Source organism: Colletotrichum siamense (assembly GCF_013390195.1).
Source record: "Colletotrichum siamense strain Cg363 chromosome Unknown KSG_Cg363_contig02, whole genome shotgun sequence".
NCBI lineage: Eukaryota > Fungi > Ascomycota > Sordariomycetes > Glomerellales > Glomerellaceae > Colletotrichum > Colletotrichum siamense.
In genome coordinates this window covers 7,333,825-7,346,266 of record NW_023501015.1, presented here as the reverse complement: position 1 = coordinate 7,346,266, position 12,442 = coordinate 7,333,825, and the positions used below count along the sequence as shown (strand labels likewise).

Sequence of the window (12,442 nt, the reverse complement as noted above, 5' to 3'; positions counted from 1 at the left end):
GGGGTTGGATCTTTCTTTCGCCGCGGATATCGGATTTGCTTCTCGGCCGTTGCATACGTCTTTTACTCTGTTACCTCAACCGCATCATGCGTCGGTCTCGGTGAACAATTATCTCCCACCGGAAGTGAACACATCTGTAAACATCCACTGGCGATGAGAATCACAACACCATGCCTGCGGCGATCTGCTTCTCGCTAGCTTCAAGCTTAAATCACGCCGCGTGTAGGATCGCAAGGTGGCCATTGCACCTTGTGCTGCAAGGCCCGCGCATATGCCGGGAGAGGGTGGGATTGCTGCCACTCCGTAATATGATCGCCCATTAAGGCCCCCTGATCCTGACGCGGATCGGCCCAATACCTCTCTACCAACGCTTTCGGTTTCGTACTACGATACTTGAAAGTGTTGTACAAGACATCAGATTTCTCTTCGGATTTTGGAACATCTTTGACATCTCCGCACAAACTCCTGTCAGCCCTCCTGGGCGGCCCGTGGAGGGGTTCACAGAATGATCTTAGGAAGCGGTGAGGACTTGTAACCCGAGCCAGGTATAGAGTTAGAGTGCCTAAGTGATACACATGCCATGCGAGGGGGACAGCCAGAGCCAAACTATGGCCCATTCATCGGAAGCAATCGGACTCAGGGTATCCTGGCAATAGCCCACATTCCGACAAGACCTCTGGGAACTCCTGCGGCAGAAAAACACCTGGACAGACCCGTCTAAGGTTACCCCGGACAATGGAGAAGAAACGTCAGGGTCCGACATCTGCCATCAGCGTGGCTTGCTCCCGCTGTCGAGTCCACTTCTCGAGTCCGAATTCCGCTTTTACGTACGCCTGAGACAGTCAGCCCCGGACTGATGTAAGGCGGAGCGGGTTTCGAAAGATTGCGCAGCTGAGGCTGCCTCGAACCGGCCGAACATCTATCCAGTGGAGACGGAATGACTTCAACACATATATCGTTGGGAACGAGTATGAGGATCCAGCGGGCCGGGAAAACTGCTGAACCTGGAGGCCTTGCGTACTGACGAGGCTCACTAACAGCATCCTAGGGATATGATGTAGTTTGGATTGACATGTTCAGTCTTTCTCCCCGACCTTGTCTTCAGAAGGGCAGATCGCGTCGAACCCTGATCCTGGTATCTGTGTGGTCTCAGAAGGCACCACACCATCACCATAATTGACATGGGTAATGGCCTTCCGGCAGATACCGCACAAAGGCAGGAATAGCCACAGCCACGCTTGTTTCCAGACTTGGTGGTTCATTCGAGACTGTATACAGCACTATGCTTCCCTTCTGGGCGGAAAGGACGAGTCGCGATAGCTTCAGCGATTTATCAAATGTTTTGGGACAACAACCCGAGCGGTAAGTCACACACATTTGTGTCTTGGAAGACGCAGCGTTGACCGGCCTGGCCATTTCGTAGCTATCCTACAATACTAGTACGAAATTACATGCTTTGAAAGATCATTTCGACGCATTATCTCAAGACGTCCAAGATGGTACGCGATTTGTCCAGTATCCTTTCGATGCGTTGGTCACAGCCGGTGTGATCACTGGATGTGTCCATTCTTTGTACAATGCGATACCGAGTTGGAGCCTACGGATTTTCCGATGCCAAAGACGGCAGTGGCATCTGCCTGCAAACGAAATCCTGAAGCGGAATTGGTATCGCCAGTCTCGAAGAGTCGGCTTTTTCAGCTGCTCCTCACGGGGTGAACTTTGTGGCATCCACCGCAGACTGAGAAGGGATTCGGGATTCTCGGATTGTCCTCGCAGAATTATTCTGCCTGACAAGCCCGGCAACTGTTTTTCTGGTTATCTGTGCCGAGACCGAGTAGGTTATGTATCTTGTCATGTCTGTCAGTTCTTGTGGGTTCGAACGCGTCAACAAACAGCACCATCAGATGAATCGGCGAAACCGACAGCAACTGACTCTGACTTTAAGGAAGTTCCGTCATCTCACGTACGTACGCAGTCTGAAGGTCTGAGAATATGACCACTGCCGCTCCTGCCTCGGGCCAACCCGAAAATGCCGAATAACATCCCGAACACGTGAAGCCGTATTCGGCCGCCGACCAGCATTGAACGCAGAGCATCTCATCATCTTTTCCTCCCATCGCCGCCGTTGGGCGGAAATCTTATTCGGGATGCGAACGCTTCATCGCGCCTAAAGAGACGAAAGATGACTGCCGTTCTAGGCCGGCAGCTGCACGAGCTTAACCCCGATGGGTGGTTTTGGCCTGAGAGACGGCCAAAGACTGAGCGCTTCAGTCTTGAACATAAGACAAAAGGACTGGGCACCTGAGCTACTAATGCGGCAGCCGTTAGCTCCATTGTCGGCGCGTCACTAGTGATTTGTGACACACAAACTGCCAAGTTTGTTGAGAAACGAGTTGCTGACAGCCGGCACGCTAATCCTACGACACTTGTGGAGGGAAGCACAGGAATAGGACGGAACTTCCCTCTAATGTCCCCCCTGCGAAGATCTTCAAATCAAAAATAAAACGTCACCTTCCTAGAATCCATAGAATTGGGAATAATACGTTCCGCTCCCAGCGTGATTTCAGAGAATAAGTGCCGCTCGTCCGCCGTTCCAAACCGGAAGGCTTCTAGAAAGCGTCCATACGAAAGGCGCCTTTCCTAAAACGGTGGTCTGTTGCGTTGGTTAATAGGTGACCAGGTTTCAGAAACACCTATCGTCTTCGCATGGAATTCCGGTTTCACGCTCTCAGTTGGGAGCGACGCTTGGGCTTACCGTTTCGTCTGATGTTCCTCTCTCGCATCTTGTCAACAGCAATTCGCACTCGCAATGACCGCCGACGGGGACGTATGCCGAACTGCGTTGACAGCTTCCCAACCCAAGGTTCGACAGGCCGGGTTCGACGGCACGCCGAACAGACATGAGGTGGGCTCATCTGCCATAGCCTCCCTTCATGTCCCCTCCCCCCTTCATCCGCCAGCACATCATTCAGTTGTATGCTTTGATCGAGCTGTCTTCTGATCCTCCTACACCTCAAGCTTCTCCAATTCTCCCCCAACCATGACTCGCAACGTCATCGCAGGTGCCATGTAACCCGGCGATGTCTTTCTCAATCAGCAGAATACCACCAACAAAACAAGCGGGGCAGTGGTTTTAGAGTTGAAACATATCATCGTTCACTTGCGGCTTCTTCCATCTTCTTCTGCCCACGAGGGGGACAGATCCGCCGGTTCCCACGCAGTCCACAACTACGAGCGTCCTCGGCCGCTCTGACACATGTCTGGCCCTGTCTGCCCATTTTCCTTTTATTGCCGTAGGGAAGCACGTCCGCCTCCTTATTCCTCCCAGAATTTCCTACTTTGATAGGGGTTTCGCCCACATGACACACGGTCCGTCAAAACTAAACCCGCACACGTCGACCGGCATTGGAAAGTTGGGGCCACTGCACAGAAGACTTTCCATCTCCCTCAACCCCACGCGCGAAGACGGACATAGAGACGCGCGTTACCACGGTACCATTGCATACTGCATCGCCCAAACAGAAACATGGTCAACACGGGACACCCGAGCAGGGCATGCAAGCTCTGCCGAGCGAGGAGAATCAAATGTGACGAGACCAAGCCGTTTTGCTTGAAGTGCGCAAAATCAAAGAGAGTGTGTCCTGGGTATCGCGACGCATTCGAGATCAATCTCCGCGATGAGACGCAATCAACTATTCGAAAAGCCAAGTCGGCAGCTTTGAGGAAAGCCATAAGGGAAGGACGCGCAACGGAACAGGACGCGGAGAATGAAAGTCCAAGTCAAAGCCAGAGTCAGAACCAGATCCAGAGCCAGAGCAAGGCGAAGGTACAGGAATGGACGCCGCCGGCACTACCACCGCCTCGAAAACAGCAAATTGTCGCCATCCCCGAAGACGACTGGTTCGACCGACACTCCATGTCTTCGGGGTCTTCCGACGTATCACCATCCATGTCCTATGCGTCTTCGCTTTCGTACATCAGTAACCAGGCACCAGATACGTTTGTGTCTTTCAAGGAGTTGGAAGGTGGGACTTACGGGATGCCACAAACGTTGCAGACACCACTCGACCAACAGGCCACCTGCTTCTTCCTCGCAAACTACGTGCTCGCGCCTCCGACTGGTGTGGGCAGAGGAATCCTCACATTCGTGCTCCCGTTGTTGAACATCCCGAGTTACCAGTACTCTCCGCTACAATCGGCATTTTCCGCAGTGTCGATGGCAGCTTTGGCAGGAAGACCAAACTCGAGACGACTCTTTTCGATGGCACATCTCCATTACAGCAAAGCACTCGAAGACTTGACGCGAGCAATGCAAGACAAGGTTGCTGTGAGACAAGACACGACTCTTGCGTCTGCAATCTTGCTTGCGTTTTATGAAGGTCTGGTGTCAGACGACGTGGAAATGTCGGGATTCAAGAAGCACATCTCGGGAGCAACGGCTATTGTGAAGCTCCGCGGACCTCAGCAAACAGCGACTGGTGTGGGATTGAGCATGTTCGAATTTGTGCGAGCAACATCGGTAGGTCCTCAAACGTGAAAAGCTTCATGCCCCTTTTGCTGACACACTCAGGTCCGACAATACACGTTCTTTGCAAACATCTCGCTGGAAGATTTGACGTGGTGGGCGCGGCAAGCAGTCTGCGATACCGTCGGTCATCAGGCTCTCGTCTTGAACCTCCAGACTACAATGATTCGTGCGGAAGCCGACAGTCTGCTGAAAGGCGCGAGGACAACCGACAAAATCGACAAAGCTCTGAAGCTGCTCCAACGAGCTCGGAAAATGGACGACGAACTCGGGATGTGGTTCGACAAGTGTCCGCCAGCTTGGAGAAAGGGCATCTCGGGCTCCGCGATTGACGTGCCTGATGACAAGATTGGCCTTGTTTCAGCGTTCCCCGGGCCTATTTACGATTATCCTAACGTTTGGGCTGCAGGAAAGCACATCAACACCCACGTCTCTAGGTTGCTGCTTAACCAAGTCATCGTTCGTTGCATCGCGTGGGTATGCGCACCGAGCGACCACACCTTGACCAAGGAGTACATCGACGCCAACAAGATTGGCAAGGAGCAAGTTGCAGACATCATCTCGAGCACACCGTACTTCTTCGGGTGGACGGGCGATGCCCTCAGCACCCCGTACTTTCCCTGTGGGACGTCAGAGATGCCCAAGGGTCTAGCCGGCATCTCTTGTATGTGGCCACTTTTGGCAACTGGTTCGAGCCGATTTGCCACCAGAAGGCAGCGCATGTACGTCAAGGCCCGTCTTGCAAAGATTGCAGAAGAGATGGGCATCCGCCAAGCCGATGTTTTTTCAAAGGTAAGAATCACGGGTTTCCCCCAAAGTTTGCTGTGACAAGCCAGCTAACAAAAACAGCAAATTATGCTAGGTGCGCCGGAACCAGACCCAGCCAACAGTTATTGCCCTGACACTTATCTTCATTTACGTACATAGCTTAGCGTTGAAGAATCATACCCCTTTTGCGATGTGAATGGGCTTCGTTCTTTTCTAGACCACTATTTTGCTGTCCTCGGCTGGGATTTTCATAGTGTCCACCGAGGCAAGGTTGTTGAGTTGTCCCGGAAGTGCAGCGACGCCATGTTATTGTAGATAAGATTGAAGCTGTCGCCACGGAAGTCGTCTTTCAAGTACTGCGTGCGATCGCTGAAGAACCAAAGAAGCTGGTGATCCTCGCTCCACTCTGGCCACTTCGCATAGCCGCCTGTGCCGATGTTGGGATCCTGATTGTACAGAAAGTTGAGATAGTACGTCCTCGTACTTTGCCTCGCAAACGTCGGCAATACCCCGAGAAACACCTGCACGATGTCCGACGCGTGAAAAGTGCCTAGAAGAGGAGTTCCGTAGCTGTAGCTATTGAGATACGACCAAACCGGAACCGAAGGATATCTTGTCTTGGCTGCGTACAAATACGAGCGTCGAGCTAGTGTAAATACGAGATCGCCCAGAATGGCCGCTCTTCGTTTGAATCCAGGGTAGATTTCGTTCAGGATACCTGTTCTGAACGGACTCCCCGAGGAAATCCGGCGGTCGTAGGTGCTGACAAGGGTATTTAATTGGTCTCTAGACGCGTTGTGGAAGTAAAGATCGGACAAGTAGTCGACTAGTTGGGAAGTTGTCGCGACTAGAGGCTGAAATAGGGCAAAAAGCGTGCCCTCATCCTCTTGGTTCCCGATGATCATGGGCACAGCCGCGTACCGCCCATCCCTAGCCAGAATGTCGGGACTATCTCTTAGAACGACACCATCCGGTCTTGGGACGTATGCGAGAGCGAGCGATTCGAACGACAGAATACTCGGTACAGAAGCAGCCGCTTTCAGGAAAGTTTCGTAGCTAACGGATCGAAGACACTCCAGTGTATTGACAGAGTCAGAACAACCAGCAGCTCGAGCCACAGTATCGTAGACAAGCTGCCCTTTGGGGCAATCAACAGGGTCTGCTGGGACAACACTCCCGGAGTTCATAATTGCTCCACGAAACAACGGTCGTCCATTGTACTTGTTATCGCCATCGTACAGAGCCATCTGATCGAACACCGAAATTGCGCCGGCCGATTCGCCCCAGATAGTCACTCTGTCTGGATCACCCCCGAACGCATCGATATTAGTCGCGAGCCATTCCAGAGCCATCCGTTGATCCAGAAGCCCGAGATTCGCGGCGCCGTCCTGGAGGATTTCTCTTCCGGGAAGAAAGCCGAAGCCTCCTAGACGATAGTTGACCCCAACAAACACGAAGGGCTGCTTCAAGTCGATCGCATCGCGAACAAAGCTAGCGCCGTTATCAGAAGCTGTCGATCCAAATTCGAAGCCTCCTCCAAAGATCCAGAACATTACGGGCAACTTAGAGTTTGGTGTAGTACCGGCTGGTAGTTGGACGGTCACCGTCAGACAGTCTTCCTGGCCGGTGATGGGCTGGAATATCGGAAGCGTGAGCAGCGATCCGAGGGCATCGAGGATGATATTGCGACTATCGGTAGAGAGCACAAACTGTGGACAGGCGGCAGCGATACCAGACGCGTCGAACGTCCCTAAAGACCCGTTGAGCCTCCGAGGGGGCTTCAGCCGTAGCGGACCGATGGGCGGCTTGGCGTAGGGAATGCCGGCAAATGTCTCAACAGAGCCAAACGTTCGTCCAAGAAAAGTGCCAGCCCCGGTATCGACAGCAGGTTGGGCAGTGCGTGGACTGTGTTTGTAGTTCTCGGGGTTGGCCGCAACTAAGGGCGGAAGCACCAAAGATGCCAGTACCAATACAGAGGAAGACTTCATCCTGGCAGCAGGTTGCAAGGGCAGCTGGAGACAGACAGGTGTCGCGATGTTGGATTTGGAGAGGAAACGTGCCGTATTTGAGCAAAGCAAAGGGCCAAGTATTCCAACAGAAGAAACATCGTCGTCGTGGGTCGAGAAGCGGTCTCCCTCTCAAGGCCGCTGGTTCTCCGACCGCACAAGACATTGTCTTGTAGAGACAGCGTTGCAATGGCTCTTCCGCCCGCTGATTCGGCCACGGCTACGAAGGGCAAGCGCGGCGGGGGGTGAGGCTCAACTGCAATAGTCTCGCGAAAGACAAGCACGTGAAGGGATCAAGCCCAATCGGCGGGCCGCTGATCGTGTGCCTCCCGAAGAATAAGAAAGCGCCTAGCGTGGGTGACGGCGGTGTCATCTTGTGATTTGCAGATCTGACAGGCGACTGGCTGCGCTAACACACCACCGCGGACAGCTGTGCAGTGCGGCCATGCATGTCGGGAAGACTGCGTGACCCACGAGGCGCATTTGTGCCGATTTGCGTCGTATCCTGACATCTCCAAAGCCCTGTCCACCGGCGCTATTGCTTGAGGGCGCGGAGCGGGCAACGAGAACACTGAGATGTGATCAAACTTGAGCCAGATCTGGTCCCAAAGGCAGGAACGCAGGCAGACGTTGCTCCAGCGGGAGCCGAGGGGGATCGACGCCGAATGCCCTTTTGGGGCATGTGGGTGGCAGGCAGAGGCCGACTGCCTGGAGGGGGGCCGAAGCCATCTCGCATACGGGAAAGCGCATGTCGGTACGCTGGATTCTGGTTAGGTAAGTGCACACGACACACGAGGTTATTCACGGCTGTCCTGTGTCTAAGGGGGTTTTCAACTGTCATCGCAAAGTTTGTGTTATTGAATGCCAAGCGGCCGAGCACTTCCTCCAAGAGGATACCGAATCCTCTCCTGCCATCTGCCTGCGCACGTCTCGAAAAGCAAAACCACCATGACGCTAGCCGTAGCTGAATGCCCGATGCCTCTTCATCCGTCTATCCCAAACACAAGTTTGAATCGTAACCCTCATCAATGTACTGTACTGTTTTCCCACAACTCCGATTGCTGAATGAGTCAAATGTCCGTATCTTCGACTGGTTGCTGACCCTCAGCACTGGAGAAAATGCCATGCTCCATCTTTAAACGCCTCGTGGCTTCGTTATGCAGAGATCAAATCGCCGCCATGCAACGTCTCTAGACGACTACTCCCACCTGCCCGCTTTCCTCGTCAACTAAACATCTCCGTTTCCCACTGAGAGGCATACCGTCGGGTGCCTCTTCGTCGAAGCTGCCGTTAAACACTTCGGCGAGGGCTTCGCGATCTCGGCGTCGCTTGAGCTTGTCGCTGCTCTGTTCCGCTTCTTCCTCCCATGTCTCCATGTTGTCCTCGTCGAAGTGTCCCACAATGTCTTGCCCAAGAACCTTGCCCAGCCGCTCCTTGAGTCCCAAAATTGGCCAGACTGGCACTCTGGCGTACTCGATGCGGATACCGCCGCCCTCGTTGGCCTCCTCCCCCATCCTCTCAGCAAGCGTCTTGCCAGCCCCGGCGCCGGGGTTCTTGGTTGGCTCGTGGAACTTGCGCAGCAGTTCCGCTGTCACCACACCCTTGTACACAATGAACTCGGATGCGTCGTTGTCGTTGGTCAAGATGTGAACCGTGACGTCGTGGAAATCTGGCTCCCCAAGCCCCAGTGACAGGGGCTTTGAGGGAAACCATTTATTCGCGGTAGGCTTGGGCTCCCCATAGAAGCGTCGCTGCGCCAGGGCAAGAATGATACCGACGAAAAGAGGATCGTGGTTTGGGTTGGGGGGGATGAACATCTTGGAACGCAATTGTTGCAAACGCTCGACTGGTCCGTTGTACGCACGGTTGGGGCCGGGTATCACGCGATACATGTTACGCCGTGTTGCGGCAACCGACGCTTTGCCGATGTAGGCCAGAACTGGCTGAGTGAAAGGCGGTTGCTGGCTGGCATTTCCACTGCTGGCTCCGTTGCTGCCATTCGTACCTGTAGGGACACCGAAAGACTCGGCAGGACGCGTCGATGCTGATTCGAATGAGGCGATCGAGCCGCTACGCGACGGTGTCGCGTCCCAAGCCACTTGCACGCGGCAAGTATCACGATAGACTAGACCACCAAAATAATGGTGGAGGTCGAGCTGTGTCCTGGCGCGGGACAGCTTACCGGGATAGAGGGTCGAAATGACGGTGCGTATCGAGTTGGTGTAGAAGGTTCTGTTGGATCCAGGGGCCAGCATGTTGGTGAGCTCGCGGCTCAAGGTTGTTGCCGCTGGAGAAGGCTTCATATGGCATCTTGAGGGTGAGACGGGGGTGCCGCGCGGTGACTGAGGGGGAACTGGAGTATTGGAAGGAGGAAGCTCGACGAATCGCGCATCGAGAAGGCGAACGTGCAAGTCGGTCCAGCAGATGGGGCGCACGAACAGAGAGATGCCGGCGTGTTCCCACATGAGATCGTAGAGGGAACCTTGGTCAGGACTGTAGACGCGACATGTTCGTTTGCGCTTCGCAGGCGCGGTCATGGTCGGAATGGGACTTGAGGAGGGAGGGGTGGCGTGGATGGGTTCTGGCGACGACATTGTCGAAACGGTCGGCGCGCTGCTGGGGAGATCCATCTTGGCGATGGGTAAATCGGCGGTGTTGCGCAGATGTCCGAGGAAGCTGCTTCTATTGAACACTGATCTTTTCGCTTGTTAGCATACTAGTAAACGCAGAAAGGAGGGTTGTTGCAAGGGATGGTAAAAACAACAGCGGCGAGTAGGACAGGAGGGCGGCGACAACAATGGAAAGGATAGTCTTACTCTAAAATGAGCATCGGTGTGTGGCGCACTCCCTTTCGTTCTTTTCGGGGCCTCTTGGGGGCCCTCTGTGCCTCTTGGGGGATCCCACGTTGGACGCGACTGTGGACGGTGGTGGTGGGTGATTGACGGGGCAGAAGCCGGGGGTTTAGTCGGCGGAACAGGGTGCGCGACGCGGTTTTTTGAGAGTCGCAGTGGGAAAGCGAAAGAGAAAAGAGGAGTCGATCCGCAAATGGTCGGAGAATACCCGTCTTGTATGCGACGTGACCAAGGTATTTGAGTAGCGTCGGTATGCGTCGCAAATCTGTTGAGATCGACGATGCGTTTGAAGCCGGCGCCGCAAAAAAGAAATTCTCGCAATCCCGGGGTGGTGCTTCGCTCAGAGAGGAGAGGGGGGCGCACGACGGAGAGAGCGAGGGCGGGTTAAAGAGAAAAGAGGCGATGCGATCGATGCGCTGGTTGATGTGTGACGGAGTTGGTGGAGCTGAGGCGGTTGATGGGGGCTGAAGGTGGAATAACAGGGAAGCGGAATCCAGAGAAGGGGAAAAGGGTTGATCGTGGGAGAGCAGTGACTGCTGAAACGCGGGATGCGCGAGTCAAATAACAATCAATGGTGACCACGACCACGTCAATCGCTCTTGCTGTTCCAGTTTGTGGGCGGTACGAATCCAGATTAAAGAAAAGCTGGGAATGGCAGGAAGCACTGTGACCTGGAGGTGAGGGTGTCAGTGGTGCCTGCCTGCCAAAAGGGCCCCCGAAAACGGGCCAGACTTGCCCTCTGCAACGGTAGGAGAGACCTTGTTGGTGGTGACGGTGACAGTGACAGCGTTGTCACCGCTTCGCCTGCAGCCACGCCCCGCTCCGCTGCAAGCACTGCTGGACGGGCAGCGAAAGGGCGCGACTTGCCACCCTGCCGGGCCTGGTCAACGCCAACAACCAGACACGCCGGATGAGCGAAGTCATGTGATCCCAGGCACCAGCCCCCTCGCTTAGATGGTGGCCTGTGCCTTGGCCCGTGAGGTGGCCCGTGTGGCGTCTGCTGACAGGGAGCAGCCTGAGTCATCATCAAGCATAGATCCCGTGACTAGACTAGTCACGTGATGCCTACAGAGCTGCGCCACCTTCCCCCCACGGCTGATGGCTGAAGCAGTGAACAGGAAGCTGAGGTCAATGCACCGCTGGCGGTGCAGTGAGAGCACAGGTGCGGTGGACGTCAGTCAAGCCCCACCACTCCTCCATCGGCCGCTGCTTCGTGCCTCAGTTGACGTCTCCCCATATTGCGCCCAACCAACCATCACGACCAGCTTCATTCCCGACCGGACCAATCTCCTGGTCACGAAGCTGTCAAAATGCCGGTATGTCCAATGATCTTCCAACTGCCATCCAGCTCAAGCATGGTGGATGAAACGACACCGCTCCCCCATCATCCATCGATTGCTAGCTTTCTTGGAGCTCACTCCCGGGCATGAACCGAAGCTGACGATACACCCATCCAGGCCTACAACTCCATGTTCAATGCCGACCCCAATGTCCCTCGATTAATAGGCAACTTCCCTCTCCTGCCACTCCGAACAAAGACCCGTGGTCCTGCCTACACCCTCCCCTTCCCGAACCCTCCTCTGCCCGCCAACGAGTCTCCCGACCCGGACAGCGAGAGCTACGACATCCTCGACGAGGTCCTCGCCCTCTTCCGCGCCAACACCTTCTTCCGCAACTTCGAGATCCAGGGCCCCGCCGACCGTCTGCTTGTCTACGGAATCTGGTTCGTCAGTGACTGCCTGACCAAGATCAAGCCCAGCGCTGGTGTCCGCGATGCTACCAAGGATGTCCTAAACCTCGCCCTCGACACCAACTTTGCCATTCCGGGCGACCCGGCCTTTCCCCTCAACCAGGTGCGACGGACTGCTAACATGACCCACTCCCGCTTCGTCCACTGACAACTCACCGCTAGATGTACGAGCCTCCCCGCGACAGACAGGACGCCGAGCAGCTCCGACAGTACATGTCCCAGGTCCGTCAGGAGCTGGCGGCGCGCTTGCTGGCGAGGGTCTTTGACGAGGGCGGTGATGGAAAGCCGAGCAAGTGGTGGCTGAGCTTCACCAAGAGAAAGTTCATGGGCAAGGCGCTGTAAAGAGGCTGTTCAATATCAAAAAGTCCCAGGGGGATGACGACTATCAGGAAGAACTCATTTTACGTGTTTGACTTTAGAGCGACCGGGCCAAAGATGATGCCATTATACTCATACGGCTCTGAAAGCCTCAATAGAGATGCCAGGGTATCTATATGCAAGCTGCTATGTTTTCCCTGTTCGCCCCGCATCCACCGTGTTG

General features: G+C 54.8%; 4 protein-coding genes across 4 annotated transcripts; 2 read left to right on the top strand and 2 right to left on the bottom strand.

The window, feature by feature from the left end:
- Positions 1-3,526: 3,526 nt before the first annotated feature.
- CGCS363_v003947 (Transcriptional regulatory protein moc3) lies at positions 3,527-5,457 on the top strand (the record flags this gene model as incomplete). The annotated part of the gene is made up of 4 exons (XM_036635796.1): positions 3,527-4,519; positions 4,571-5,317; positions 5,375-5,387; positions 5,453-5,457. 4 exons carry the CDS (start codon positions 3,527-3,529, stop codon positions 5,455-5,457), a joined length of 1,758 nt encoding a protein of 585 aa, XP_036499798.1.
- Positions 5,458-5,541: 84 nt separating this feature from the next.
- Positions 5,542-7,281, bottom strand: CGCS363_v003946 (putative secreted lipase; the record flags this gene model as incomplete). Its single annotated transcript, XM_036635795.1, has 1 exon — positions 5,542-7,281. The coding sequence occupies one exon, from the start codon at positions 7,279-7,281 to the stop codon at positions 5,542-5,544; it is 1,740 nt and encodes a 579-aa protein (XP_036499797.1).
- A 1,208-nt stretch (positions 7,282-8,489) lies between these two features.
- On the bottom strand, positions 8,490-9,929 carry CGCS363_v003945 (uncharacterized protein; the record flags this gene model as incomplete). The annotated part of the gene is made up of 1 exon (XM_036635794.1): positions 8,490-9,929. One exon carries the CDS (start codon positions 9,927-9,929, stop codon positions 8,490-8,492), a length of 1,440 nt encoding a protein of 479 aa, XP_036499756.1.
- Positions 9,930-11,461: 1,532 nt separating this feature from the next.
- On the top strand, positions 11,462-12,243 carry ARC18 (Actin-related protein 2/3 complex subunit 3; the record flags this gene model as incomplete). The annotated part of the gene is made up of 3 exons (XM_036635793.1): positions 11,462-11,467; positions 11,609-12,004; positions 12,064-12,243. The coding sequence occupies 3 exons, from the start codon at positions 11,462-11,464 to the stop codon at positions 12,241-12,243; spliced, it is 582 nt and encodes a 193-aa protein (XP_036499755.1).
- Positions 12,244-12,442: the final 199 nt, after the last annotated feature.